At 34.8% G+C, this 17,035-nt stretch overlaps 1 protein-coding gene across 1 annotated transcript in view; it reads left to right on the top strand.

Moving 5' to 3' along the window:
- The window catches only part of LOC306860694 (PH-interacting protein-like), a 39,566-nt gene that overhangs the window by 20,476 nt on the left and 2,055 nt on the right, over nucleotides 1-17,035 (top strand). The window contains exons 17-37 of the mRNA XM_079402515.1: nucleotides 338-563; nucleotides 728-847; nucleotides 1,601-1,784; nucleotides 2,053-2,158; nucleotides 2,355-2,522; nucleotides 6,451-6,542; nucleotides 6,651-6,864; nucleotides 7,698-7,811; nucleotides 7,935-8,042; nucleotides 8,135-8,259; nucleotides 8,355-8,437; nucleotides 10,428-10,539; nucleotides 12,299-12,360; nucleotides 13,457-13,612; nucleotides 13,698-13,818; nucleotides 13,953-14,078; nucleotides 14,610-14,682; nucleotides 14,854-14,910; nucleotides 15,019-15,174; nucleotides 16,548-16,700; nucleotides 16,792-16,979. Of these exons, the coding sequence (XP_079258641.1) occupies nucleotides 338-563; nucleotides 728-847; nucleotides 1,601-1,784; nucleotides 2,053-2,158; nucleotides 2,355-2,522; nucleotides 6,451-6,542; nucleotides 6,651-6,864; nucleotides 7,698-7,811; nucleotides 7,935-8,042; nucleotides 8,135-8,259; nucleotides 8,355-8,437; nucleotides 10,428-10,539; nucleotides 12,299-12,360; nucleotides 13,457-13,612; nucleotides 13,698-13,818; nucleotides 13,953-14,078; nucleotides 14,610-14,682; nucleotides 14,854-14,910; nucleotides 15,019-15,174; nucleotides 16,548-16,700; nucleotides 16,792-16,979 (2,744 nt within the window). The remainder of the gene's footprint in view (nucleotides 1-337; nucleotides 564-727; nucleotides 848-1,600; nucleotides 1,785-2,052; nucleotides 2,159-2,354; nucleotides 2,523-6,450; nucleotides 6,543-6,650; nucleotides 6,865-7,697; nucleotides 7,812-7,934; nucleotides 8,043-8,134; nucleotides 8,260-8,354; nucleotides 8,438-10,427; nucleotides 10,540-12,298; nucleotides 12,361-13,456; nucleotides 13,613-13,697; nucleotides 13,819-13,952; nucleotides 14,079-14,609; nucleotides 14,683-14,853; nucleotides 14,911-15,018; nucleotides 15,175-16,547; nucleotides 16,701-16,791; nucleotides 16,980-17,035) is intronic.

Below are 17,035 nucleotides of genomic sequence, written 5' to 3'. Positions count from 1 at the left end.
ATAGATGCTCATTGTGACATTTGCTAAAGATTATATTTAATAGTTAAATTATTGTTTTTAAAGATTTTATTTAAAGTGAGTGTTAGATGACAGAAATGGTAATCTAAATATAAGAAATGGGGAAATGAGCATGCACTAATAAATATTCAGTACTGGCAGATGTCAGTATTTAAAAAAAAATCTAATATCAGTCGATAACTGATATGATACTATTATCCGAAGCAGAAGTAATGAGAATAATAAGGTACTGTGTTCTGAACAGTCTGAAGCCCCTTTTGTCTTACTCCGTTAGTATATGTGTATTTGTTGTGAATGTATCTATTGATCTGTTCTCTAGATAGCAGATCAGATGTTCTTCCACACTGATTATCGGCCGCTTATCCGTGATGCCCATAACTTTGTGCTGGACGAACAGACCCAGCAGGCGCCTCATCTCATGCCACCGCCATTCCTGGTGGATGTGGACGGGAATCCTCACCCTCCACGCTACCAGAGACTGGTTCCTGGCAGAGAGAACTGCAGAGAGGAACAGCTCATACCCCAGATGGGGCTCACGTCATCAGGTAAGAAACGCAAACAGACAGTGTCTCTTTGGTCCCTTTCTGTGTTTTTATTGCTTAAAGTAATTATTGCCCATTTGTGAATGCAAACATGCACCTGCAAGCTGTCACTGAACACTAATAAAGTGTTCAAATGTCACTATGTTTGTTTCTTTTTCTTCACTCAGGGCTGAATCAGGTGGTTAGTCAGCAGGCTGCAGAAGGCTCTAGTCCACTTGATAATATGATCCAGAGACTACAGCAAGAGCAGGACCAGAGACTGGGGTCTGACATCAGAGCCAGCAGAGGTAATGCACACATTTTTTGTAGTGTAGTGACACAATGGTAAAATGTTTGATACCAATCAATAGTGAAATTTCATGATTCTTGATACCAGTTTATTTTTAACATTTATTGAATTACTTATAAAATTAAAAGTACTTTGTACTATGATTGTATATTTTATCAATCTAATAATTACAAAATTATCACAAAACAATTGTTACAAATTGTGTGCTATTTTAATTTAAGTTGGCTTTTTTAGTTTTTCATCTAATATTTATATTTTATTTTGAGCTTTATTGCAATTTCATTTTTTTATTCATTTTTGTTTTAGTTAACAATAACACTGAATAAGACTAAAATAAAATAGCAAAAAAGCACTTGATGTTTTTCAGCCATATCAAATATTCAAGTAAATAAAAAAATACCAGAAGTATTTAAATGTAGAAGAACAACTTTTGCATTATATTTACAAAAAATAAAAACAATAAAAAGCTAATAAAAAAAAAGACATTTACACGTGCATTCAGCAGTCTACAGTTAAAACATTTGAAAAGCCAGACAATGTAATTTGTCTGTATTTTTGAATTGTTTTCCAAAGTGACTATACAAAGAATAGTGCCTTACAAACCCCCAGTGAGCCAGCCGAAGTTATCACTTCTGTATAGTATAAAAATGTCATCAGGTGATCTCTATAAACCGGTGGGGGGTGATTGTAATACTGTAATACTAACAACAGTAGTGTTGATGCTGGTTGCATGTCTGGTTTGTGTGTGTAGGATCCGTCAGTTCTCCCACAGAGGTCTCTTCTCCACCTAACGTGGGTCTGAGACGCAGTGGACAGATCGAAGGTGTTCGCCAGATGCACAGTAACGCTCCACGCAGTGAGATTGCCACTGAGAGAGACCTGGTGGCATGGAGTCGAAGGGTCCTCGTTCCTGAACTATCACTAGCTATAGCTTGGTAAAACACACATTCAAATACAGTGGGCTCCAAAAGTCTGAGAATGCATTTCAAATCTGGCTTTCAAATGTTATTTTGATCCTTGAAAAAAGTGGAAAGGATTTAAACAAACAAACCTTATGATGTAAAATGTCGAAACATTTGTATATCTGTTGTATTTAATATTTTGATAGACACCTGTAACTCAAACAAGACCTTCTCGTGTCTTCTTTCTATTGTTTCGTACAGTGTAATGCAGTCTGTTTTGTGTGTCTGTTTGTGAATGCAGTAAGCAGGAGATCTGGCGTGCAGCTAAAGGAGAAGAGGAAATCAATGTCTACAGGTCAGAAAGGAGGAGACGCAGCGTACACAGCCAGTACCACAGAGAAAACCGGGTAAATTCTCATATATGATCATTAATTTGAAAATATATACAAATCTGGATAAACTTGTCTGCCTGACTGATTGGGACGAAATGTACTGTTTGTGTGCAGCATCATTCACCACCAAATTTTACATCCAACTAAATGTTGCTAAAGCCTTAGTTGCTGTTTAACATGCAAATTTTAATGTGTGTATTTCTCGTACCAGCATGCTATAGAAAATTCTGTGGAGGAGGGGCGCCGTCACCAGGGTAACCAGCATAACTACCATACACGATTGGCTGTGGAGGAAACGAGTCGTCAGAGTGAAACGAGTCGTCAGAGTGAAACGAGTCGTCAGAGTGAACCCAACGAGGAAGAACACAGTGCTTCTGAGGTACTGTCAAAAGATGGCCCTTTAGGGAAAAGTAAAGTCAATGTAACTAATGAACCCATTTCATGAACTTACACTACCATTCAAAAGTTTTGGGTTGGAAAGATTATTACAATTTAAAATAATTTCAAATGTAGTTTATTCCTGGGATGGCAAAGCTGATGAATATGAAGTTCCAAAAACAGCATTATGAAAGTATTTATTGTTAATTTTGCTCTATTTAATGCATCCTTGCTGAATAAAGACATCTTACACCATGTCCTAACTACACGTGACGCGACAAGAAATTTGGGTGTCTACACCAGACGCGATGCAACACCACGACGCGACCGAATCAATCAAATAGCACCACCAATCAAAAGCGTGTGTGAGCGGGCTTTCTCTGGAAGCTCACTGTTTATTCATATTCATAAATATCAAACCTTTTTTAACATCATTAAATCTACATACTGAGTGACTGAGACTATCTTTGTCATGGAAAACGCTTGTTGGTTCGCATTATGTTCTCAGTTTTAACGTACAGGTTTGCTTGAATTTATTTTCAAGATCTAAGGTTGTTGCTTTCAGTATGGCTTTCATGCTGTCACTCAATGATATTCAAACTCACATCAGACATGTTTAACTTTGAATAAAGCACATGATCATTACCTGAGATTACCACTGTCATAGTTTCAAGATTCAAGATTTTTATTCGTCACATACACAATTATACAGAGTATAACCAGCAGTGAAATATAAGTCAGGTCCGCTCCAAGGACAGTGCAATTGTATAGACCAATATTAAGAAAAGAAAAGTAGAAAAGTAGTGTTGTTGTTCCAGCCGTAACGTCGTGGAAATAGAAACCATTTCTAAAATAGAAATTTCACGTGTCGCTGCTAGTTAGGACAAACTCTGATTAACATGGAAAAGATTGCATGTCACGCCGTCGTGTCGCGTGTAATTAGGAAACGGTGTTACTGACCACAAACTTTTACAGGTAGTGTACATGTGGATGATTTAAGAGAAAACGATATGGGACTTTCACCAGGAATTGAGTGAAATGGAAAAAAAAAAGGTTTCTGTATGACAGGTGGTTGAAATGTTAAAGGGCCTAGTGGCACCAATTAAAAAGGAAAGTTCCATTTCAGAGGCGGCACAAATTATTACCTTTAGACTGTCATAGATTAATAATTTACTGTACAAGAATGTGTATTACGGAAGTACATAGGGTCAGTTTTAAATTCATATTGACTTGAACATTTAAAACTGAGAATGTTTCATTTATTGTGGTGATTGTCTTTTTACTGCCATTGTGTCTAAAGTGTTATTGTTCCATCTGTAGTGTTAAAATCTCTGTTAAAAGTGTGAGTGGTCCATTTACAGTGTTAATGTTGCATCCATAGCAAGTTTCTCAATCTATAGAACGAGTTAACAGTGTCAACTGTAGTGCAGATGCCTACTAACACCAAATCATTATTTTCAGCATGAAAAAGGTACATGACAATTTTTTAAAAAGAAATGATCTATGTCTCACTGAAATAGAATGATTGAACTGTGAAGATCCAGTGTTTTTTTTATTTTTATTTTTTTTATTATTTAGTTCAGTTTTTTTTTCTGTAAATAGCAGTTATTGGTAGCAGCCATTCTTATGATCTCATGATCTCTGCAGATCATATATTATACACAGAATACTTTATACACTGTTTTTCATTCAAATCAGGATTTGATGTGAACAGGCTTGTTTGTTAATATTTTTTTACTTTCCAGTTGTTTTCTTAATCCGTAGTATATAGTCATATGATTTCTGCAATGCGGAAAACACGCATGGAATCACGGAATCCAGTCATAAAATCAGAATTTACTGTATAACGTGGAATGTCATGGAATTTGCCAAATTTTGAATGGATACATCAAATGTTGGTCAGTACACTTGAATCAAAACGCAATTTGGACTAGTGTCTGTTAATATTAAGCCACAAAAATACCATTTAAAAATGAATCCTGCATGTTCTGCGTGTCTCTGTGTGAATGAATGGTGCAGACACACGGTTTCATTTAACACGCATACTGAAGAATGTGTGACACTCGCAGTGTTTTCAGCCTCTGCCGCCTCAATGAGTTTAACTAGTGTTGTCACAGTACCAGAATTTCAGTATTCAGAACCGATACCAGTGAAAATCCACGGTTCTCAGTACCAATTTCGGTGCCAAAGCAAAACACAAAAACATGCTAATTAAAAAACATACTATTTTTATTAATAAAGTCAAACAAAAATAAAATGAACTAAAATCAATGTCATTCTTTATATTTATTTAAAAGTGTGTTTCAAGTTTTTCGCAAGTAATAAAGTATGAAAAACAGTATACAAGTTTCACCCAAATTTAATTTCTTTTAATTTATGAAATTAAATTAATTTATTTAAAATATGGAAGAAATATTGTGTGATTTATTTCTTTAAAAATAAAGATTTATGAATTTTTTTCAACAGTAGTAATAGTACCACATACATTCTACTAAATAATAGTAATATATTTCTGGCACAATGTCTTTAAGATAAACCTTTATTTTGACGGGTTGCCTTGAATACCTTTACATTTCTGTGTGTGTAGCTATATGATACGACACTGATTTTACTCGAATGAAACGGTAAAATGCTTGTGAAGTGACTCTCAGAGCAGTTCTGGAGATGTTGTTTATGTATTCATGTCCTCATTGAGATGGCAGATGCTGAAATCACAGCGAGCGTCAGGCGCGCTTCAGTGTATGTAGTTAAAAAAAAAAAAAAAAACGCTTGTCTGCTCCATTCATTCATACAGAGACGCGCAGAACATGTGGGATTCATATTTGAATCGACTTTTGCGGCTTAATATTTACAGATACTAGTCCATGTTGCGATTTGATTTAAGTGTAATTACCTATTTTTGATTAATTCATCCAAACTTTGACACATTCCGTGCTAAACTGTAAATTCTGTTTTTAGAACTGGATTCCGAGATTCCGTCCGCATTTTCTGCATCGCGGAAATCATAGGGCCGTACGCATCAAGAACCCGGTTGACCTGGGAACTCGGTACCACTGGTTCTTGAAAAAACCTGGTACCGTGACATTTTAATTTTTTTAGTACCGACTTGGTACCGAAGTACCGGGTCTTTTGACAACACTAAGTTTAACAGTTTCTTTTGTGTAAAATTATCGTCATGTCATATATACAAACAGAAACCTAAAAGTCTGCACAGCAACCCGTCAAAATAAAAGTTTGGTTTAATTTGAAGAAACGGTGACAGAAATACTACTTAATGTAATGATAGTACTACTACTAATAAAATTAAAACATTATTTTTAAAGGAATATTTACCAGAATTAATTTAGCAGTAAAATGTAAATACACAATACAGTATTTCTGGAAAAAAATAATAAAAATAAAATCAATTAATTAGAGATGCTTTTGATAATTAATATTTAATGAAAGCATTAAAATGGAATCCAGAAAATTTATAGAAAACGGAATTAGTTAAAAATAATCTCAATTTGAGAAGAGAAAAAAAAAACATTTCATAGGGCCTTAATTTAATTTTTGTTAGGCTTTTAATAAATTGCTGTTTAATATCGTAAATTTCCTGATTTCAATTAATTAGACATGCTTTTTGATTAATACAATTTTATTTAACCATTAAAAAAACGGAATCCAGAAAAATTTAATCACAAAAAACTGAATTTGGAAAAATATCAAATTAATTTCATAGAGCCCTAAGTATAGCCAGACAAAAATGCTGAATTATAAATGGATTTTCTGGAGTAGTGACATCAGACTTGTTGCATATAAAATGAAAACCAAATTTCCAGTTTAAAATATATTTAAACAATTTTTTGTTGGAACTGTTGGTGTGTTCTGAGAATGGCATAAAAAGAGTGTGGTAATCTAGGTCTCATTGTATCTGTTGGTTTTTTTAGGGAGAAACCGAAGTAAGACCTCCGAGCAGACAATCATCAGATGAGGAAAGAGAGGAAAAAGAACCCTGGCCTGATGATAACAGCAGCTCCAGGTGAATGTTTATTACCCTCAAACTGCATATGACATAGTGCCATATATCTGGCATGCACATACGTCAGCCAGAGCCACACATATATGCTGGGTCTGTTTATAATCACAGCGATTACTCCAGCGATTACTCAGACTGGACAGCAGATGCTGGAATAAACCTGGAACCGCCCAAGAAGACCAGCGTGAAGAAAAAGAAGAAGAATGCCAGCAGCTCAGAAGAAGATGGAGAGAAGAAAAAAGACTCCAAGAAGGAGAGGAGGAAAGAAAAGCAGGACAAAGATGGAGCACTACCAAAGAAGAAGAAGCCAAAGGAGAAACGGAAGGTCAGTGGTCCTTTGTGTGTTGTTTGAACTATGGACTCCTCCCTTAAAACATGCTTATCAAACTCACTAGTTTCTTGAATTTGTCCATTGACAATGGTCATTACTTTAATGAGTGACAGGAGAGTTCTGTCATTCTGTTTTTTTTTTTAGTTTCCATAAATCATTATGAACTGATGTAATTTCCACCGTATCACCATTAAAGCTGGAAATTATATTTTAAACATTTTTGGAATAAAATGTGAAAATGGCATTTTTAAACTTTTTTTGGAATAAAATGACAGATTATTTTCTCTTGCCATAGCTAATTTCATAGCTAGTATTTGATGTATCCCAAATACACACAATTGAATAATATTTTCACACTTTCTGCATAATTTTACAATTACATCTTGACTGGAAATTACATTAAACACATTTTCTGTGAAAAACTTTGTTGAAAACCTTTATATTCTTCACACATCAAATGTCTCATATTTCATCTCAAGTTCTTCACTGATGCTGTTGTCTCCTTGGTAAAGAGCTTTATTAATGGCAAATATTTGGTTGTGGTGGAAATGACGCCATAGCTGAATCATCAGTCTTTATTTTAGTAAAAATATTTTTATGTAATAAGTTAAAATATTTTATTTCACTTCTTGATGAGATCATAATGGATCTTGAAAGTCTACATCTGAGACTGAGATCTTTTTTTATTATTTAATTAAAATAAAGAATAACCCCTGGGACAAAGTTAATTCCATTGACAGTTTCAGTTCACTTTCAGATTTGTATGAAAGTCCTGTTCTGTTTTTAATTTTCTCTGAACTTGCTGTGTGTGGTGTGTGTGTTTTCAGAGGATACCTGAACTGCAGAACCAGGGTTTGACGTTAGAGGAATGGCTGCCCTCCGCCTGGATCACTGATACCATGCCACGGAGATGCCCCTTTACCCCACAGATGGGCGATGAGGTACAAAACACATTCTTCAGTACATCAGTCTGCTAAAGCATAATAAAATGTGGAATATTATTATTTATGTGGTGTGTGGAAACATGCTTATAACAGTAAGCTGCTTATTGTGTTTGTGAACAGGTATATTATTTCCGTCAAGGCCATGAAGCTTATGTGGAGATGGCCAAAAAAAACAAGATCTTCAGTATAAATCCTAAAAAACAGCCCTGGCACAAGTTAGAGCTCAGGGTTAGTGTTCAATGAAATGAACTTTACCCTCACAGTATTTTTATGCATGTGATAAAACATATAGAAAATGGTTTGTGATTGTGTGCCTGCAGGAGCAGGAGCTGTTGAAGATAGTGGGCATTAAGTATGAGGTGGGTTTGCCTACTCTGTGCTGTCTGAAGCTGGCCTTCCTGGACCCAGACACTGGCAAACTGACGGGTGGCTCTTTCTCTATGAAGTGAGTACTGTCTGCATGAGTCACAGGGACTTATTCACCATGATCTTCGCTGAGTGGCTTTTAACCTGTGACTCACATCTCTGTTGTGGTTTTAGATACCACGACATGCCTGATGTCATCGACTTCCTGGTACTTCGGCAGCAGTTTGATAATGCAAGACAGAGGAACTGGATGATAGGTTAGTGTGTGAATTGAGTTCATTTCTGCACAGATAGGGTAAACAATCTACATCGAGACATTTTTAGTGCACACGAAATTGGTTTCAGTACAAAAAGTTATGTTAAAATAAAATATGAATCTCTCGTTTAAATTTTAAATGACAAAAGCATTTCAATTAAGATATACATCATTAAATTTGAAAAGTATGGCTGTGCTTAATGGGTAAATTTTTGTAAAGCATATATTTAAAAATATATATTTTTTGAAGGTACAAAGTCAATCACAAAAACAGAACACTAAAATCAAGCAACAAGGCATTCAGTCCCTCAGTTATATATTCATAGTGAAGTGTCATCAACGCGCACATCAACATCTATACTAGTCCACGTTCAGCTAAGTAATACGTTCAAAAATCAGATAAAACAAACCAATAAAACTTAATTCATGGGGATGAATACAGAAACTAGCCTCATTATGAAACCTCTTTTTAAATTGATGTCAACTGATCTATAGTCTCTTAAGGCTGGAATACACTACACGATTTTTGCCCCGACTTTCCACAGATTTACAGTCTGGAAAAGTTGATGCTAGTTGCCAAAGATCAGAGCCAGTCTACAGATTTAAGTTGACAGAATCCATAGAAAATCGATTAATTTAAATGAAAGTGACAAGCATCAGTTAATATTTAAAGTCTGTTTATGAAGTATTTACATAGACGTTCAATGTGGAAGAGCTTAAAGAGAGCACACTGAGCTTAATTCGAGCAGCAACAAGTGTTAATAAATTTCATGTACTATTTATTAAAATTACAGAATTTAGCTAAATAAGTAGTCTAGGTCATGTATTAAGTTCATACATATTTTAATATGAACAAGTATTATTAACAATATCTATGAAATTATAGTTTTTCTTATTGATGTCACACTGAAGCTGTGTGATTTTCATAGTAGAGCACTCTTTAAGCTCAACTTTAATATGAAATCTTTCAAAATGACAGCACTGTAAAATGCCAGAACAGCAATAAACTGTAAATGTATAATATTATGGATGTAAAGTACAAGCCAGTAATGCCTGTGAAGTAATATATTAGTGTAGCACAATCTAATGCAGCTAGTCAGCTAAATGTGTTCTGTAGCATCTGCGCTATGTTGCTAAAACTAAATCTTTTGGATCTAATGTAATTATTTCCCACATCCAAGTTCCAGGTTATAATATGCAAAAGTCTAAACATTAATCTCTTAATTTTACAATATGTAGTGAAACATCTTAAACATCTAAAAAACTAAAAAAACGCACATTTAAGGGGCTCCTCTTTTGGTGAAAGTTTTTAGACAGCTTTCAAAATGGCCGCCAGACAATGTGAACATATGTAGACCCATATCTCAGCGTGCAATGATCTGATTGACTTGAAATTATAGGAGGTATATAGTAACAAACATATCAATTGGTTAAGACATCAAGTAGGATAATAAGTTATTTTTTCTTTTTATAATCTAATCTCAAAAATGGAAGTGTGCTTAGTGGGGACATTAACTTTTTACAGGTCTAAATGGGTCAATGACACAGGGATGTTCGAGATAATGAAAAGAAGTCTTTATAAAATCTAGTTCAAAATGCAAGTGCTAAATTCTTAATGTCATTTTTGTGTTCATCTCGGTTTATTCATTTCGTAAAAAAAATAAAATCTACCAAAAATGTTGACTAAAATGTATTCAGTATTCAAATATTTTCTGAGACATTGAACAGATGTGATTGTACACACTCCTTTTTACCTCAAATATCGTTGCTATTTAAAAAAAAACTCTTAAACTTACCCTTCTTGACACAGTCTTTCTATTTATCTATCACAAATTGTTAATACATTTTTAATTGTAATAGAAGAGCTATTCAAGTAATTGTCTCTATTGTTTTATTAATATTTTTTTTAAACTTAATTTGTTGCTTTCTGTTAATGACTGTTGATGAGTGTGTGTAATTGTGTCTGATTTGAGATGGATTTATTTTGTCAGGTGATCGTTTCCGGACAGTGATCGATGATGCCTGGTGGTTTGGTACGATTGAGAGTCAGGAGCCTTACCAGGCTGAATATCCAGACTCTCTGTTCCAGTGCTACAACGTCTGGTCAGTTCTCCGTGTCCATCTACACCTCTTTACACATGTTATAGAGCAATTCAGTTATTGTTACATTGTGTCCTAACCAGGCCTGAAGCCACGAGACTAGGGATGGGTATCGTTAAGGTTTTAACGGTATTACTACTCTTACCGATACTGCTTATCGATCCGGTACTTTAACAGTATTCTTATCGGTGCTTTTTGTTTTATATATATGACAGATTAGGAGCTGAATTAACATTGCTTTATATTCTGAAATGTAAAATATATTTTTAATTAAATGAATATAAAACATAAATTTGTAAATGCACCAGTGTGCAGGCATTTTTAGTGTTTTATATACATAAGATAAGATACAGTAAGAACATGAACAAAGAAACAAAGTAAAACAAACTGACCAATACAATAAAACAAATATACAAATGAAATGAGATAAACAGTGCTTTCATTTTTCCATGAAGGTCTACTAATATTAATGTTCAGGTAAGTAATAGCTACAAGAGAAATCTAGAAGTAATCAAATGTAAATGAACACTGCATAGTTTTCACTGTATGTACTGATAGATTAATGCTTATTAAAGCTATAACGTTATTCAGATTAAGAGCTGTGGGTGATTTTCTCTTTGCATTTTGTTCATTTATTAATATTGACTCAAGCGTCAGTCTGTCACTTTAAGATAATATACTGACACGCATCGGATTTTCTCCCAACTGTTCTCGTCCACGTAAGACATAAACTGTTTAAGTGAATACTCTTGTAGCCGGGCATTTTGACATTTTGTGTGTATTTGATCGTTTGGATGCGCCCGAAGCTTAAAGTGTACTTTGCTTGTCCGTTTTGGAGCGCACCGCTCAGGCACGCACGCACACACATTTCAGCCTGGGGAACAGCGTCTCTTGTGCAGATTGTACTTTCAACGTTTTATTATCAAACATGTCCCGCAATTTAGCAACAGTAAAGATGGCATTTTACAACAATCACAGATTGAGCTGATTCAGATGTTAAGTTTTGGTTAGGGAGGAACGAATGCGTGCTGCTGTGAAGGGAAGGAAGTTGTGCTAGAAGAAACGCGGCTATAATCCTTAGAAGCCAAAATCGTGATTTAAAAAAAAACCTTACCTTAATATAACAGCCACAGGCCTAAAGCATATAGCAGATGTTTGAATAGTTAGTTCTCTATCATAATTAAACAGGGCTTTCATGTTGCGCGTGCTGAAGCTCCTCCATATGAGCGTGATCTCGCTTCTGAATTGCAAACAGCAAAAATGCATCATAGACAAATGTTCGAATATTATTGCACATAAAAACAGCTGGCGAGATATGTATATATATAGCAACAGTAAATGTATGTGTGTTTTCTTAATTTCTCCAGTACCGACAGCAGAACCGATAATGTCAGAGTTTACCAATACTCCGGTCTTTCATAATTTAGCCCCGAGACCGATTTAATACCGGGTTTCGGTACCCATCCCTACACGAGACCACAAACAGCACACCCTGTTAGTTCTACATTAACCTCTATTGTATGTTGTCTCAACCACATTAGCAAATAGCCAGTTTAAAACCAACAATCTTTCTGGATTTAATTGCTTCGAACTGCACTTCCTCTTTGACGGCGAATTTAAGACTAAATATAGTTTATATGGAGGTTTAGAAATGAATCTATACTGAACTTAGTGTGGTGTTGCACATATTTTTTGAGGGGGGGGGGGTGCTTTAATAGTAGATGACATAAAATTGACAGTTTTGTGTTATTGGGTGATGCAGCTGGGATAATGGAGATACTGAGAAGATGAGCCCATGGGACATGGAGGAGATTCCTAATGAAGGTATGATAATCACAATCACTACAGCTGTCAGTAAAATAAAACAACTTTTGTCTATTTAATGAATATTTAATTATTATATGTATAAATTTGCTTTAATTTGCCTAGAAATAAATATATAGAGATTATATGTGAAATTTCACAATTGTGCCAAAAAGTTGCAAGTTAATGTACTTAGCTACTAGAATTAATATTCTACTAATAAAATTAAATCTAACAAAAGCAAGGATGCATTAAAATGATCAAAAGTGACTTTTACATTTTTACATAAACACTTACATTGTTACAAGAAAATCTTTTTCAATAAATGCTGTTCTTTTTAACTTTCTATTTATCTAAGAATGAAAAATCTATGTATTTTAAAAATCTATGTATTTTTCAGTATTACTGTTTTTGCAGGCTTGGTGAGCATATAAGGCGTCTTTCAAAACTTTAAACAGTCTTACTGATCCCAAACTTTACATGAATTATGACTTGTATGTTTCAAACCCCCCACCCTTTTTAAATATGAGATTGTTTTGGGTGTGTATTGAACCACCTGTGCTAAAGCAACTAGTCTGCAGAAGTCTCTCAAAACAGAATGAAGCTGTTGTAAGATCACATTAGATAAATGCATTAACTGTGTTAAATTGAATGATGTTGAACATGTTTAATTAATTTCATAGCGCATTCATTTTCACACCACTAATAAAAGCAAGCACAAGCATATGCTGAGAAATATAACACTGCTCTGATTTCATACAGGGTACCACACTCCCATATTTAAAAATATTTTCAGCTCTGATAAAAGACTTTGAGTGCAGTTCCTTCCAGTGACTTTGTGACCTTTTTGTTTTTTTTGTATTTTATTTTTAAAATTTCCATTAAATAATAGAGCATGTTTATTGAGCATACGTTTCCTATTGGGAACTCTTGGCAGGTCCCCAAAATGTCATTGATTTCAGGTTTTACTGTCCTTGTGGTGACATTTGGTCCCCTAAGATTGAGACTATCAACCGTTCTGATGTCCAGCTGGCATTGTTTTAATAAGTGATCCAAATGGAGTTGTGATTTTCTGTCTCTTGTTTTCCTCCATCTCATTTTCTCCGTCTGTCTGCAGCAGCATTTCCTGATGAGTTAGGTCTGAGTGTGCCTCTAACTGAGGAGGAGCAGAAAGCCTTATTGTACAAGCCTCTAGAAGGAGAGTGGGGCTCACGCACACGTGATGAAGAGTGTGAGCGCATCATCAGGGGCATCGACCAGCTTTGCACTTTGGGTATGACGTTATCATATCCCAGAATTCTTACTATGGTTGTGTCTAAAACAGATGGAATATAACCGTGGTTATTTCTCTCCTCCAGATGTGGCTGCACCATTTGAACTGCCAGTGGATTTGCAGGCATATCCAACGTATTGCACCGTAGTGGCTTACGTCACAGATCTGAGCACCATCCGACAAAGACTACAAAACCGTTTCTATAGGTCAGCACAAAGTTAATGGACATGACAGTCAAATAATTGTGTAAACACTTGATACATTCCAAAAATCAGTGTGTACTTCTAATGTAGATTATAACAAATTATTTATGTATTTGATATTTGCATGCTTTTGTCAGGCGAATGTCATCGTTGATGTGGGAGGTACGCTACATCGAACACAATGCTCAAACTTTCAATGAACCAGGCGCGTTCATTGTCAAAACTGCCAAATTCGTATCTGACCTCATGCTACAATTTATCAAGTAAGTCAATCACAAATAAAAATTATAAATAAAACTTAACCAGTGTTGTTGAATTGGGATGCACAATATATTGATAGCAAATCGATTATCAGTCATTTTAATTTTAATCTGTATTGCCAAATAGTGTATGGTCAATTACACATGTTCATTTTCTGTATTTTTACATTTATATTGCTTTTGCAATCATCAAATGCTCACATAAAGTTCATATCTAAAAAAAAAAACACTTATTTAACACTCTTAAATGTAAGAGTTAGCAAATCTTAAAATTAATATCCATTATTGATATATATTGTTAATTCTGTGATGCATAAATTCACTTGTAGCATTTAAATTAGATTAATTTGAGTTTTTTTAATTGTTGTTGTTTTTATTCATTGAGACATAATAGTATACATTTCAATATCATACTTTTATTGATGGCAAAAACCAATTGATTGAAATTGATTTTAATCGGTGCATCCCTAGCATTTAGTTTAAAGCCATACGTGGGACTGCTTTTAACTGCCTATCTCTGTCTGTGTTCTTTAGGGACCAAAGCTGTACAGATATTATTCCACTGTATAACAATATGAAGAAAACTGCTTTCTCAGATTCAAGCGATGTAAGTGTAATTGAAACACACACTTGTAAACCATTCATAAGTGAAGGAGATTTAATACGTTATTACTGTGCCTTCAAGACTGTTCTTTTGCTGCCTTACAAGCACTTTGAATTCATGTAATGGAAATGTGTGTATTTTTATGACTTGATTGACACCTTTTTCCCAAACTAGGATGAAGATGAGGATGAAGAACATGAGGCACCTTGTACGTCTAGCCGCAATAAGAAGGTAACTTTAACTAATATTATACTATTTAAACGGGGCCAAAAAGATAAGACTTGATTATATATCAAGATTGTTTACATCTGGCTAATTGCGAGTGTGTTTCTGCTTCAGAAGCAGCAGCAGCAGCCTATCCTGAGGAGTCTGCGCAGTAAACCATCATCAGACCCTCAGAGCTGGAAGGGGCGCTGCAGAGAGCTGCTGGAGCTCATCTTTCAGTGTGAAGATTCAGAGCCTTTCAGACATCCTGTGGATTTGGAGGAGTATCCGGTAACACATAGACACATGTAGAAAACACATTCACACAGAACTGTAGCTTATACCTATAACTTCAGGTGGGAATTATGAGGGATGCCATAGTCTTAGCCTCAGATCACCTGCTGTTTGTTGACATATCAATATTTATTACCTTTGGACAAACAAAAAATCAAAAACTCATGACAGAGTACATATTTTCCGCTAATATTTCCGGGATTTTTGTGTAAGTGTAACAGTGTCAACTACACGTATGCACATCATATGTGACCCTGGCCCACAAAACCAGTCATAAGGGTCAATTTTTTTAAATTGAGATTTATACATACTCTGAAAGCTTAATAAATAAGCTTTCCGTTGATGTATGGTTTGTTAGGATTGGACATATTTGGCTGAATTGCAACTATTTGAAAATCTGGAATCTGAGGGTGCAAAAAAAATCTAAATATTGAGAAAATCACCTTTAAAGTTGTCCAAATGAAGTTCTTAGCAATGCATATTACTAATCGAAAATTAAGTTTTGAAATATTTATGGCAGGAAATTTACAAAATATCTTCATGTAACATGATCTTTACTTAATATCCTAATGATTTTTGGCATGTATAATTTTGACCCATACGATGTATTGTTGGCTATTGCTACAAATATACCCATGTGACTTAAGACTGGTTTTGTGGTCCAGGGTCTCACACACACACACACACTGCAGAAATCTTTTTTTAATTAATGTTTTGTCTTGTTTTCCAGTAAAAATACCTATACATGCTTGAAACAAGATAAGTAACTAGATGATTGTCAAATTGTTTTTTAAATCACAAACAACAATTTGTCAATTGGTTAGGAAAAAATAAACTTGTTATATTCTCTTCTTATCTTATCTTTTTCTGATAGTTTTATATAAACTACCATTTAAAGGTTTGGGGTCAGTAAGATTTTTTAAAATTTATTCAAGCAAGGATGTTTGAAATGAATTAAAAGTGACAGTAAAGTCATTTTTCTAGCCTTGATAATAAGAAATTTTTCTAAAGCACCAAATCAGCATATTAGAATGATTTCCAAAGGATCATGTGATACTGAAGACTGGAGTAATGCTTGCTGAAATGCCAACTTTGTCATCACAGGAATCAATTAAATTGAAAAATATATTTTAAAAAAATGAGAGCAGTTATTTTAAATTGTAAAAAAAAAAAACAATATTACTTCTTTTTTCAAATAAATGCAGATTTGCATAAGAGACCCCAACCTTTTCACAGGTAGTGTAAATCTTGTTTAAAGGATTTTTGGGTATTTGTATTGGAAAACAAAACAAAAATACTGATTAAGAAAATAATTTTTTGCAGTGCACTGTCTACTTATATGCCCTGTTCATCAAAAATACCTCTCTCAGGACTACTTGGACATTGTGGACACTCCTATGGACTTTGGGACTGTGTTGAACCGCCTGTTAGAAGGAGAGTATGACACTCCCACGGATCTTTGTAAAGATGTTCGTCTCATCTTCAGCAACTCCAAAGCCTATACACCCAGCAAAAAGTCCAGGGTATGAGATCATGTCCAATTTTGACATGTAATGCTATAGCCAAACCAGTTCATCTAGTTTATTTAATACATGTGTGTTTTTGTGTATACAGATCTATAGCATGAGTCTGCGACTGTCCGCACTGTTTGAAGAGCATATCAGTTCGATCCTGACCGATTTTAAAGCTGCTCAAAGTCTGCACAGTGAGCGATTCACCCGTCAGCGGCTGCAAACCGAGCGCTTGACCAGACAGTCTGTGAAAAGGAGGAGGAGTTCTTCACCTTCAAGCTCCGCCTCTAGGTACAAACAGCATCTGATTGGTCATTGCAGAATATTATGTTCTAAAATTGATCATT

Source organism: Barbus barbus (assembly GCF_936440315.1).
Source record: "Barbus barbus genome assembly, chromosome: 41".
NCBI lineage: Eukaryota > Metazoa > Chordata > Actinopteri > Cypriniformes > Cyprinidae > Barbus > Barbus barbus.
This window is presented reverse-complemented; position numbering and strand designations above follow the sequence as displayed.